The sequence below is a fragment of the Vombatus ursinus genome, unplaced genomic scaffold (assembly GCF_900497805.2).
Source record: "Vombatus ursinus unplaced genomic scaffold, bare-nosed wombat genome assembly UNPS02014797.1, whole genome shotgun sequence".
NCBI lineage: Eukaryota > Metazoa > Chordata > Mammalia > Diprotodontia > Vombatidae > Vombatus > Vombatus ursinus.
In genome coordinates, this window is record NW_020954575.1 from 15,190,943 (window position 1) to 15,204,861 (window position 13,919).

The window sequence follows — 13,919 nt, forward strand, 5'->3', positions numbered from 1 at the left end:
CCAATCCCCCACACCTCCCGGAGCCATGGCCAAGAGCGGAGGCAAGGGAGCCAGCCTGCGCGACAAGCTGGACGGCAACGAGCTGGACCTGAGCCTCGGCGACCTCACCGAGGTGCCGGTCAAGGAGCTGGTCAGTGTGGGCGCCGCCCCGGGCCCGAGCGGGAGCGGGGTCTGGGAACCGGGGCCCCGGGACTGGACACGTGTCATTCCTGGGAGGATGGATTCCTCCTGGCTGGTGCCGCGGAGGCCCCGCTTCCAAGCCCAGCTCGGCGTTTTGGGCAATGCCCCTTTTCCACTCTGGGCCTCAGTTTCCTTCTCTGTAAAATGAGGGGCTGAGACGCGATGGTATTCTCCGGCTCTGACCTTAACGTAATGGATCTGAGACGTAAGAGGAGGGGGGTCCTGCAGTCTCTTTCTTAGGCCCTGGAGAAGTAGGCCTTTCTAGGGACCTGGGCGTGGCTGAGAATTAGTGACAATTGGGAATTCTGCAATCCCAGCTGCTAGAAGTAGCCTGCGGGCATTACTTGGGCCGGAAAAAGTTGGGCTGGACTGGTTGGTCTGTCTGACCTTTGTTTTCTCGAACATATGGGAAGTGTATTGAATCCTAGAATGTTGGGACAGGAAGAGACTGGGGTTCAGGCTGTTTATTTTTACAGATAAGGATTTTGAAGCCTCAAGAGAGGCAGTGGCTTGCCCAAAGGATGGGATGCACACATTGGGGAAGTAGTGTTCGACCTAAAAGATCTGGGTTCAAATCTTGGCTCTACCACTTGTTAACATTATGATTTTGGGCAAGCCACTTTCATTTCTGGGCATCATCTTCCACATCTGTAGACTGAGTGGATTTAGATTAGATAGATGTTCCCCGGAGTCCCTTCTAGCTGCGATATTTTGCAATTCTTTGGTTCCTATTGGTTGTAGAATGTCATTAACTGAATGTCTTATCTCTGGTCTTACTCTCATTTCAACCCAAAACTGGGTGGAGTTGGGTTTGTTGTGGTTAGCACTACAAATTGGTCAGGAGTTCTTAATGCCAGTTGGATATATTTCAGGGGGGTCATAAACTTGGATGGAAAAAATATATATTTTCATTAACTTTTAATGGAAATTTAGTGTCTCCTTCCATTCTGAATTTTGGAAAACAAACAAAAAAACAGCTTTATTCTGAGAAGTGGTCCATAGGCTTCACCTGATTGCCAAAGGGGTCTGGGTTAAAAAAAAAAAAGTCAAAAACCCCTGCCCTAATCAGAAGAAGGGATGGTTCTGAAGATTTTTAAGATGTATCTAGCGTTGCTTGGAAGCCCTAAATTCTATTCTAGTATCCAAGTTTTCCTTCATTGTGTGCCACACTTTGTTCTTTCTGTACTTCCATAAGTAACTGATGTCTGGCCTCAGTTTTTGCTCTCCTTTTTGAGCCATCTCAGCATTTTATTCTTGTTTTGTGCTTTTTAATCTATCCTGTCTCCCACTCTGGAAAGATACTCCATTAGCAAATAGATACCACCAAATATAATAGCCTCTGACCAAATATGGATTTTACATTTCTTCTTTGCTCCTTTCCTAGGCTGCTCTCCCAAAGGCCACAGTACTGGATCTGTCCTGCAACAAATTGACTTCATTACCGGTAAGATCAACAAAGGACTCTGGTTCTCTTTGGAGCACCAGGGGGGATGCCTTGCTCCAGACTGGGGGAATGCCTTGCTCCAGGCTGGGGGGATGTAACATGAGTGTGAATCCCTGGGAGAGTCAGTGGCTCTAATCAAATATACGGAGACTAGTAGTTGGTTTTAGGAGGAGGGATTGATGAGGACAGGGTCTTAATTTAAAATTATTTTATTGAATATTTATAATGTGTAAGACTCTATGATATATGCTATGGGGGATACAAACAATAAAATATATTTTTATCTTTGTGGACATTAAAGTCTAGTAGGGGAAATAAGATAACATACAAATGAATCAAGTTGATAATACAAGTATAATCAGAAAAATATATAGTGCTATGGAAGCTTAGGGAAAGGAGAAATTACTTCTGGCTTGGTGATGTGGATTGAATGAATGAATGAATAAAGCATTTATTAAGTGCTTACTATATGTAAAACACTGTGTTAAGGTTGGGGACACAATAATCAAGCTTCTGCTCTAAAGAAGCTCATATTCTAATGGGGAAGATACGTGGAAGGTTTTAGCTGCTAATTGAATGAAAAAGTCCCATGGTCCTTAGGGTGCAGTGGCAAAGCAGATAGTAATGCCTCTTTAATGTCATTTCCACTGATAAAATCATTTTGATGATTGAGGAAGTCATTGAGGAGGTGGAATTTGCATTAGGTCTTGCATGGTGGCCAGGTGGAAGTTGGGGGGAATGATACTTCAGGTAGAGTAAACAACACATGCATAAAAAGCAAGGGGCCTTAGGCCATGTTTAGGGGAAGGAGAGTAGTGTAGTTTTGCTGGTGTGGAGTGTATGTATGCCAGTATGTGTAGTAGGTATGTATGTATGAAGAGGAATCTCGAAAGAGCTCAGTATTCATGTATTTATCCCTGGCAGTAGGGGCTGACAGTGTAAGAAGAGAGGCAGTGGGGTCAGCAGAGGGTATTTTTCTAGATGATTTAGGTCATCAAAGCTACCAGTTTGAGAATGGGAACAGATAACTAGTTCCTTTTCTAGACAGATCTAGCAGAAACCACGAGTCAAAGCCATTCTTGGGAACTGGATGAGAAACCAAGAGAAGCAATAGGAGTGTGAAGTCATGAAAGCTAAGAAACATACTCAAAAAGGAAGTTTGGGTCAGCAGGTCAAAAGCAGCCATATCTTAAGATGCCAAAGTAGAAATTGTCAGAAGCATGGTGCTAGACATCTACTATGCTTGAATAGCCATATTTGGAAGGTTCTGGGCAGTAAGTGTAGGTTGTAAAAGGGGCTTAATGTGGGGACTCTGGAAAGAAAAGTTGGGCACAAATCAGAGTATCGAAAGCTAGGGGGAGTTTTGATGTTGTGCAATAGCCACTGAAGACTTTTGAGTAGAAATTGTTTTAGAACTAGGGCTTTGCTTTTGGAACATTAATCTGTTATTCTTATAAAGGAAGTAGTGTGTTGAAATAGAGAGGCCAGTTAGGGTACTGAAGTAATTATCACACCTGAACCAGTGATGGCCACGGTAATGGATGGATAAACGAGATCTTGTGGAGGTAAAATCAACAAGATTCTGTGTTTACAGGTGGCAGGTTAAGGAGGAGAGAGTCAAAGATGACAGATTTTTAGTCTTCAGAGATGGTGGTGCCATAACAAACAGTGAAGTCATGAAGAGAAGCAGGTTCTACAGGGAAATTGATGAATTTCAGAACAAGAGAGCCTCATCATAGAATGGCTTAGGCTGTGGTTTTTTGTTTGTTTGTTTTTTGTTTTTTGTTTTTTTGTGGCATTAAGACTCAGGGATATGAGATTGAGTGGATAAAGCTCCAGATTAGGAGATAAAAACCTGGGGTTTAGTCCTTGCTTTATCTACAGCGTGGGCAAGTCACTCATTCTCTTTTTGCCTCAGATTATCCTTTGCAAAGTGAGGAAAATATTTCATGCCTCACATCACTGAGGAGAGTGGAAACAATTTTGTGAATCGCTTTGAGTTCCTAGGAAGAAGGGTATTTTAGGAACAACATGCTTCCTTGGTGGGGACAGGAAAGGATTATTGGGCCTTGGACTCATCTCTGTGGCCACTAGCTCATCAGCTGCCCAAGTAAGAAACTATAATTTGAGACTAACCACTTTTTGTCATCACATCCAGTCTGTTACCAATTCTTGTTGCCTTGTCCTTCACAACTCCTCCCAAATCTGCCATTTACCTTTCATCCCTATAAGTGCTAGCTTGGTTCAGGTTCTGGTCATCTCTTATCTGGTTAATCGCCAGATTCATCACCACATTTAGCACTGACCTGGTTGTTAACTTTAAAAAAAAAAATAAACATTTATTAAACATCTGCATACTTACCCCTATATTCGCCTTATTCTAGGTGGGGAAAGAGGAGGGGGAAGACATAAAAAAAGACATGGTTCTTGTCTTCAAAGCATACTCTAGCTAGGTTGGGAGACAGGGCATGTACATGTAAATCTACAATAGAACAGAACAAGACAGTGTCAAGAAATGAGCTAAAATGGTAAAATTCAGTGTTGGTGGGGCTACAGGGAAATAGGCACTGCACTACACTGTTGGTGGCACAGTAGAGTGTCACAAATATTTTTCATGATTAGGCTGACCATATACAGCAGAATTACAACACTGATCATCCACCTTTGAACCAGTGATTCCACTGTTTTAGTTTTATCCTAAATATATAATGAAAAGTCAAAAAAGACCTATTTGTACAAAAGTACAGCAGTTTTATTGGTAGCAGGCAAAAAATATATACAATTGGAGAAGAGCTGAACATCTACAGTCGACTGTTAATTTTATGGCCAAAGCTGTCTCCCCCTTACTTCCTCACTTTGTTTGACAGACCTTTCTCAAGACCTCATGATAACTGCTCATTGTATCATAGGTCAGTATCAAGGTTCTCACAAGTATATTAAGTACTAGAATCAGCAGATGGCAGGACTGGAAAGTATTTTAGACATCAACCCTCTCATTTTACAGAGTAGGGAACTGAAACCCAGTCCCTTAAATATGCGGGAAACGACACTGTGCAGAGTTAAAAGTAGAAACAAATTTTTGTAAGCTGTGAAAAAGACACCAAAAGTATTGATTGTGCCTTGGAAGAAAACTCAAATTGGGAGAGTAGGATGATAATAATTGAAATCACTTCAGGTTTTCCTTTGAACCTATGTATACTCCTCCCCTCCTACACTCTACTCAAACTTGGTAATTTGCTGCTACCTGAATACATATCCTGTGCTTGGATTTCCCTTTAACAAAAATTTGTCGGAATCTATTCTTGAAGAATCCATCTTTCATGAACACTTTCCTAATTCTCACCACCTTCCTCAAATTGGTTGTGCTCCCTTCTCTGAACCACTTTATGTCATTTTACTTAAACCTTTCTTATGGTCCTTAGTATATTCTGCTTTAAACTATTGTTATTAACATACTTGAGGGCAGAGATTATTTAAAATTTTTTTTATAATAGGAACGTAATCAGTTAACAACTATGAGCATCAGTATACGAAATTTTTAAAGAGTATATATTAAATTTAACACTAGTAACAAAATTGCCCTTTTTGTGTCCATTTCTGAACTTTCTTGTACTTTTTAAAATGTTTTATTGATGCTCTGTTTTTTGGCATATCATTCACAACTCACTAAGTTAGAGGATTGAATTTTGCTTATCTTTTGTATGCCTTGCCTTGCCTGTCACACAGTAGGTCTTCAGTATTTGATTATTTGAGTTGAATTAATGAAGCTTTTGAAATTCTACCTCTTCTGGAAGCAGTTCTGAGCTCTTTCTCCTCTTCTGCCTATGTAGCTCTCTTGCCACTGTCTTCCTTGTTTAGTACCTGTTTGGTTATCTATGCACTTGATTGTAAGTGCCTGGAGAAAGAGCAAGGGATAGCGTCTGATGTGCTATTTAAATAATAATAACTGACATTTAGGGTGCTTTCAGTTTTATGAAGAATTTATTTGATGTTCACAAAATCCCTATGAAATAGACACCATGGAATTTTAATTCTCATTTTACACATGTGTAGAAGGAGTCCTGGAGAAAGGTTAGGTTACTTGCTCAGATAATGGTTGTCAGGGGCCAGATTTGAACCCAAATTTCTCCCAACTCCATGTTCATGTTTCTTTCCATTATACTGTTTTACTTTTAATGATGGTGATGTGGCCTTTGTTGACCATATGTGCAAGGACTTGACTAGGTCTACCCGTCATCAAAGTCTTAAGTGTTCTTCTAAATGCTTGTGGAATGAAATAGAATTCTTTTTGGTTTGGGTTCTAGTCTGATTTTTGTGGACTAACACACCTGGTGAAACTGGACTTGAGTAAAAATCGCCTGCAGCAGCTGCCTGCTGACTTTGGCCGTCTAGTCAACTTACAACATCTGGACCTCCTCAACAATAGGCTTGTCACCCTGCCTGTCAGCTTTGCTCAGCTTAAGGTAACATTTCTCCATAAGGCCAAACACTGGCAAACATGTCTTGCACACCAGTGTATTATCTCTGAAAAGGTTTATAGTGGAGTCTCTTCTCCACTGAAGGGGGAATTACTTCACCTGACTGCCTCAGTCAGAATCTAAATTGTTTTTTTACCTCTTTATGTTTATTTACTTTCGATGGAACATGTTTGTGAATTCTTGCTTAATCTGTTTGTTTCCTCTTTAGAACCTGAAATGGCTGGATCTGAAGGATAACCCTCTAGATCCTGTCCTGGCCAAAGTGGCTGGTGATTGCTTGGATGAGAAGCAGTGTAAGCAGAGTGCTATCAGAGTAAGGATATGGCCCCTGTATTTAATCCTTATATGTTTCTTGTTCATGTACTCCCATGGTATTGGCACATTGTTTTTCTCTTAAAGCTTTTACGTTGACTAAAGGAATGTGTCAACCATAACATATCCGTGATCAAATTTATATAGCATTTTGTAAGCCTTAAAGCAAAATATCAATGTTAGCTGTTATTTTAATTATACTGGGTATATCAGGAGATAACATGTCCTGCCTTTATTAATATGAAAAAGAAAAAAAACACCACCACGACTGTCCTGCCTGTCAACACTTTCTTTGATCACTAAACAAGGCCAGCATCATAGGATCAAGTCACTGTGGGCTTCTCATCTCTAAAACCATAGTCACTATACTAGATTTCTACTTCACTGGCTGGTTAAACTACTGTGGTCTACACCACATATCTAATTTCTTAATGGTGTAGTAGGGAAATATCTACCAGTCAGTATTAATTGAGCCTACATTTCATAGTGATGGTTTAAGTATTGTTTGTTTTCATTGCATCTGGGGCCATTTCTAGCTGTCCTGATGTATATCTTGCCAATGGACCCTGATGGCTCCAGAAGAGAAAGTGAGGCTGGTGACTTTGCACAGCCTTCCTTCACTTAAATCCAATTCACTTGGATGTCATGGCATCATCTCCCTAATGTCATGGTCCTTTTCCAGAATGAAAAACAAACAACAACAAACAAATTTCATCATTTCTGACCATTATCTTTTGTGAACTTCTATGCTGTGGTCATGGTAGCTGCCAAGTCTTTTAAATAGCCGGTATCTTTTAAAATAAGGTATTTTTTGTTTCTCTTGGTATTAAATATGTACTTTTGGATAATTAACTCCAGTAAGTGATTACTGTAGTGGACTATGAAAGGGACTTTCCATATCTCCCAGTTCCTTCTCTAAATTGTACATGTCTTAGAGTAGGAACTGAGGGGATGGTCATAAGTTTAACACCTAGAGTCCCATAGAATTTGAACTTTGGCCAACTTCCACTAATGTGTTTGACTTTTCTCCAGATCTGCCCATGAAACAAACACCTGTTGTTTGAATAGCCTATTCATGCATTGAGCTGTACTCCCCCCCGCCCCAAAAGGTTTCAGACATATTTGAACATAGTTTCAGTTCTGTGTCCTTTAGCTTAGTACTCTGAAACTCTTTGGCCCTGAACTCGAAAACTGATTTGAAGGGGTTACTTGACTGTGGGTATAGAGATGTCAGGACTCTAAGTTATTAGAAACGCATTTGAAAATAAGTGTCCAGTGTTATGCCTATCTTGGTAAGGTATAAGATCATGCCTAGGTGTGGCAACAAAATATGGAAATATTCATTGTATCATAGAGTTTGACAGTTCAGATTTTACTACCTTTGTTGTGTATACAGACAGTATCTTTTTTTTTTTTTTTTTTTTTTTTGCTAGGCAATGGGGTTAAGTGACTTCCCCAGGGTCACACAGCTAGTAAGTGTTATGTGTCTGAGGCCGGATTTGAACTCAGGTCCTCCTGAATCCAGGGCCGGTGCTCTATCCACTGTGCCACCTAGCTTTCCCCAGACAGTTATCTTCTTAAAGAAGTAAAAAAAAATCTCTTCCTTCCTCAGCATGTTACGTGAGCTTTGAGTGGTCCTTCTTGTTGCTTTCAGATTCTGTGACTCAGCTTATCTGCAGTTGATAAGAGGTTCTGGGTGAGGAGTGAAATGGAGTTGTGTTTAAAAAGAACACCTCTTTTGGCCTTGTAGATTTCCTGGCTTTTTTCATACTATTTTAATAATTAATCAAACATCTTGTCCAGCCCTGATTGGTTAGGGTGCAAGGACAGGTGTTAAATTTTCTATAAGCTCTCAAATGCCTGAATGGTGTAAGGGAACCCAGAACTTTGAATATGATACTTGCCCATTCATGGGGCTTAGTTATTTCGAGCTAGTATATTAGTAGTAAGAATTAGTATTCTTTTTGTGGTAACAAAAAATTGGAAACAAAAGTGCTCATCATTTGTTGGGTAATGGATAAACAAATTGTGGCATGACAATGTAAGGAAGTATTATGTGCCATTATAAATAACAAATATGGGGGCAATTGTGCCACAGTGGGTAGAGCACTGAACTTGGACTCAGAAGGCCCTGAGTTCATATCCAGCCTCAGACACTTGACACTTACTAGCTCTATGACCCTGGCAAGTTACTTCACCCTGATTGCCTTGCCAAAAACAAATAGAAATAAATGTGTATAAATAAACATGAATTCAGAGAAGTGAGGAGCTTGAAGTAAGAACCAGGAAAACAATATCTACAAGGACTAGATGACAGTGCAAATAGAACAAATGAAACTTGACACTTTGTAATTATAATGTAATTGTAAACACCCAAAGAAAGAGTTGAGAAAATGTACTTCCTACCCTTCATCAAAGAGGTGGGAGACCATACTCTGTGTCAGACATGATCAGTGTGTTGGTTTGGTTTTGCCAAACTGCATTTTTTACCTGTAAGATGACAGTACTGACTCTTTTTTTGAAGGTACTGCAGCACATGAAAGTTGTTCAGGCTGATCAAGAGCGAGAGAAACAAAGGCGGCTGGAGGTTGAGCGAGGTAAGTACCCGTTGTTTTTTAATGAAAAAAAAAAATTATTAAATGTTTATTATGTACCAGTCAGTATGCTAAATGCTAGGGATACTACATATCTGTATGCATGCATGCTGTCATGCTTAGATTTTATAAGGGAAGATAACATATATAGAAAGTAGAGACCAGAGAATGGAGTTTTGTTCTTAAGAGGTGGGAAGTCGGGAGAGAGGCATCAGGATAGTGGCAGCATGCAGATCATAAGAAGGCCTGATGGATCGGATGTGAAGCTGACTGTGGTTTGGTACCTTGGACTAGTAACCAAATATAATTGGGGGTATGGATTCTAAAAAATTTCTGATTTTAAAACTCCTTCCAGACTCTTTGTCTTCAAGTCAACTTAGTAGATTACACTATCAAAAAGTGGTATTTTCTGAATATCAGAAGCTAGAAACCAGCAGAGTGAATAGAAGTGGGTGGGTGATTTCTAATCTGTCTTACAGAGAATTTTGACAAATGGTCGTGGGCTGTACATGTTTTAGCAAATAATTATAGGTATTCCCTGATAGAGGAACTTTTTAACTTAACTATTTCTTATGTACAAAGTGCTGCTGTGATGGGGGAAAGGCTCTTCTTTATCGGCAGGACCTTCTATTTCTGGGGTGGCAGAGTTTTGGTAGAGACTGAAGATGAGGAAAGGAAGGCCCCGAGGTTGTGACTTGCTCAATAAGCAAATAAACACTATTGTTCCTGCAGGAAAATGTTCTGTATTCTAGGGAACCAACTTAAATAAAACTTGAACCGTGATTGTTTCATGATTTGAGGCTTGTCTCTTTGGAACATTTTGTGTTGATCTAGAGATGTTAACGTAGACTGGAACTGTAGCATAAAAGAAGTTATTTAGGGGCAGCTAGGTGGTGCAGTGGGTAGAGCACCGGCCCTGAAGTCAGGAGGAACTGAGTTCAAATCTGGCCTCAGACCAAACACTTGACACGTACTAGCTGTGTGAGCCTGGACAAGTCACTTAACCCCAATTGCCAAAAAATAAAAGTGAAAAAGTTATTTACTGTCAAATTTAACTATTCATGAACTTAATCAGCACATCAGAATAAAGGACAATACCCAACCACCCTAAATAGGTGCAGTTTATTTTCTTAGTCTCAGCAGACTTCTTTGTATATTTCTCATTCATTCATCAACTCTGGAAAACTGGAACTCTTCAGATACTGTCCCTCTTTTCAGAGCTCTCGTTTTCTTGCTAATTTTGAAGGCTATCTAGTCTTCTACCTTAGATATTAATTCATTTTCAGTATCTAGACTTTATTTTGCATGTATCCCTTCTATTCTTTTGATTTCATTTCTAGGTCATCTGCTATAGTAAAGAATTATAATCTGGGAAAGATGGGTGGCAGTCTTTTTATCTGCCTCATGACACAGAGGGAAAGCATGCTGAATTTATCCAGTCTTTGCAATCAGAAAGTATATGTAAGCCTAAAGAAGAAATCTGCTCCCTCTTGGGAAATGAATTGGGATAGGGTTGTGGTTATAGATTTAGGAGTGAACAGATCTTGACTCATCTGGTCCAGATATCACAATTTACAGATGAGGAAACCAAGGTTGTGACTTGCTCAACAAGCAAACATGAAAATGGCTGAGCTAGAACTTCAAAACCTGCACAATTTCCATTATGGCAGTATCAGGGAAAGTAAATATTTCTTGTGCTCTTAGAAATAGAGAAAAAGCGTGAGGCCAAGCAGCGGGCCAAGGAAGCCCAAGAACGAGAAGTGAGAAAGAAGGAGAAAGCAGAGGAAAAGGAACGTCGGAGAAAAGAATATGATGCTGTCAAAGCAGCTAATAAGAAGGAACAAGAGAAAAAACCCAAGAAGGAGACACATCAGCCTGCAAGTAAGTTGTCATGACTTTCCAGTGAAAGTGATGGCTTAGAATTGCCTTGTGTGTTCAGTAGCAGGAATCACTGAGCTTGAAAACTGTTCAGCTGATGTAATGTGAATTGAAGTGTAGAAACACTGTTAAGGGTCTGTGCTTTAGGAAATAATATTTTCTCTGTGGTAATCCAGACCAAGATGTCGAGATTCTGAATCAAGTCAGCCTCTGATTCGGTATATTATTAATAGATCATGAGGAGGACCATTCATCATCAAAATTATACACCTGTTATATAAACACTTCCACTTTAGATTCTTTTCTCTTTAAAAAGCCAAAGGGAGGGGAAAGCCAAGTTTTGATCTTTTGAATATAGTATTGTTCAAGAAACAATCTTAAGCACTTTTCCCTTTTATGAAACTGGGTTAGTTACTCATTAAAGTGGTATGAAGGGACCAGCAGAATGTGATTTGGTACATTTCAGAACAGGGTGGGGAGGGTCTGTCCACTAAAGTCGTCTTCTCTTTGTCTAACATACCTGTGTCATTCCAGAGGCCAAGTCTGGTTCCCGTTCTATGAAGTCTCGCCCTCAAAAGCATTCGTGGTCCTGGGCTTTCTTAAAGCTGCTGCTGATGGTGCTTCTCAGTGCCACAGGAGTTTTAGTTGCCTGTCAGGTGACAGATCTACAGTGGCAGCCTTTCTGCATCAATGTGAACACCATCTATGAGAATGTCCTCCATGGGCTTCGTAGCCATGAAATCCTGCAGCGAGTCTTACAGCCAAACTCTCAGCAATAAGTGTGTTATCAGCATTGGCTGCCTCATTGTCTGTGGAGCCAGGATTCCTATGGAATTGTGTTCTGCCAGACATTACCTTTTATAGCATTGGACCTACTTGTCACCACCAACTGGCAATCAATTGGTACCTGAGACAGCCGTTTTTATGTCCTAGGAGATCCATGTTAGAATTTGCCTCTGTTCCTTATGCAAGATTCTGTTCCCTATAGATTTAGAAAATGGGAAGGGGTAGGGGGTGGGGGGAGCAGTAGTCTGCATGCCTAAAGGAATAAGCTAGAGGGGAGGACACGAACATTCCTCTTTTCTGATCCAGGTATCCAAAGCTATGTAAAGGTGAGGCATATTTTTACTAAATGGTCAGCTGTCTCCACATTTATATTTTTGTATGTCACAAATCTATTCACTCATAACTTCCTGGGCCAGGATCTCACTGACAACAAAAACAAGATCAGGAGGCAACAAATGCAAAACTCACTGTCCAAGATAAAATACCTATTTTCTTATATATCAAGACACTAAAGCAATTTGGTAACTACAGAAATAATGGATTTTTTTTTTATAGCTGGATTGGACCTTAGCAACCATTTAGTCCAACCCCCTGATTTTATAGTGATTTAATTAGTGACAGAGCCTGAATCCAGCCGTCCCAATCCAGTGTTGAAACTTTTCAGCATGTCCATACAAACTCAGGAGGCTAGATAGGAATATGGCCTGGCTTAACTAGCACTGAAGAAAGAAATATTTGACTTACCAGTGGCAACCTAAAACTAGTTTTTTCCACTAGTACAGGCCCTTTGTAGTTTATGCCGACTTTTGCATTCCTGCCATTTTTCTAAGATCACCTGAAGGGTCTAAGTACAGGCAAGGCATGTCAGAAAAGGAAACCCCTTTGTGCTATGGTATGATGGAGGGTTGTTACCTCATTCTTAGTTGGAGTAGATAATGTTTTACTGGGACTAAGATTTATAAACAAGCTTAATTTCTGTTCTTTGCCTCTTCCTAACAAGGTTTAAGAGGCATCAGCAGTTACTGTGCACAATTAAAATGTTGCCTATTAACAAAGCCAGGCAGCCAGCTTAAGCTATATTAAACACTGGGGGTTGGGGGTGAGGGTGTGTGTGTGTTTGATTTTGCTTCAGGTCCTTTTTCTCAGGGAGAAAGGGATAATTATTGCCCCTTGATGATGCTTATTCACTGGAAAAATTCCTGATTTAAAAAACAAAACAAAACTCTACTGGGACAGCAAAGGGAAGACGACATCAACTCCAGGGACAAATGTTTTAGCACAGTGATATGGAACTGCCTACCTGTGGGGGCTCTCCTAGCATTAAGAAAATTTTTTTTTGTTCCTATTTTCACTATTTCTCTTTGAAACACATGTCATGAGTGGTAGTAGAAATGACTATGTATTCTTTTACTTTTACCTTCAGGCACTGGGACCATTTTTATAATTACTTTATTGTATAAGCACATAACTATTGTAAGCAAGTACACAAAGCTATACAGTGACCCAACCCCACCCAAATGAAAAGGATTACCATTCCATGTGATTTATAAGATGTGAGGGGATTGGTTATAGGGAACAAGCCCACAGACAAACCCACCAAGAGCTTTAACTCTCCATTTCAATCATAATTGTTAGAATTTCCTAAACTTTATAATGGACTGTTTTTAGGTTTTTATAATTGTTATTAAATAAGTGTCTTGTGGGATATCTTTGATCCACTTGCATGTAGATTTAACTTTTTGCCTAATCTGTTGGGTAGGGAAGAATTCCGTAAATTGACAATGAGGAACCAGTTCTCTCTGGGTCACCCTCCTGTATTTAGTCACATTAGTTTCCTTCAGGAAAGGGAATGAAATTGAACTGACAGGATCACTGCTCCCATTTATTCCTGCAAAAGGATATTAGAGTGCTCTTTCAACCGTCAGTTTTGGTTAGGAGTGTCACTATGTGCCATCCAGAGAGAGGTCTGGCTGCAAAGTGGTCATCTGAAAATAGATGCGCCTAGAGAGCTCTGGCCCAACTCGTCGAGAAGTAGTTGTTACACCCTCCCCTCGGCGCACCTGGATGTCTGCAAGCAGATTGTGACATTCTTGCTCGGATAAACACTGCTGATATGCCTAAAAAACAATAAATGTTGTCTAAACATCTTCAACAAATTAGACCCTACCCCAGTGGCTGAGAGCTGCAGTTTCTTTTTTTTTTTTTGGTGGGACAAGCAGCTCCATTCACAACAAGCTGGTTTTTGCT

General features: G+C 40.1%; 2 protein-coding genes across 6 annotated transcripts in view; one reads left to right on the forward strand and one right to left on the reverse strand.

The window, feature by feature from the left end:
- Positions 1 to 13,838, forward strand: LRRC59 (leucine rich repeat containing 59). The gene is made up of 7 exons (XM_027870560.1): positions 1 to 130; positions 1,565 to 1,624; positions 5,929 to 6,087; positions 6,311 to 6,415; positions 8,939 to 9,011; positions 10,713 to 10,889; positions 11,421 to 13,838. Exons 1-7 carry the CDS (start codon positions 26 to 28, stop codon positions 11,663 to 11,665), a joined length of 924 nt encoding a protein of 307 aa, XP_027726361.1. The 5' UTR covers positions 1 to 25; the 3' UTR covers positions 11,666 to 13,838.
- Positions 13,616 to 13,919, reverse strand: part of EME1 (essential meiotic structure-specific endonuclease 1) — a 9,851-nt gene continuing 9,547 nt past the window's right edge. For all 5 annotated transcript variants that reach the window (XM_027870556.1, XM_027870559.1, XM_027870557.1 and 2 more), the window contains one exon: positions 13,616 to 13,789. In XM_027870556.1, the coding sequence (XP_027726357.1) occupies positions 13,616 to 13,789 (174 nt within the window). The remainder of the gene's footprint in view (positions 13,790 to 13,919) is intronic.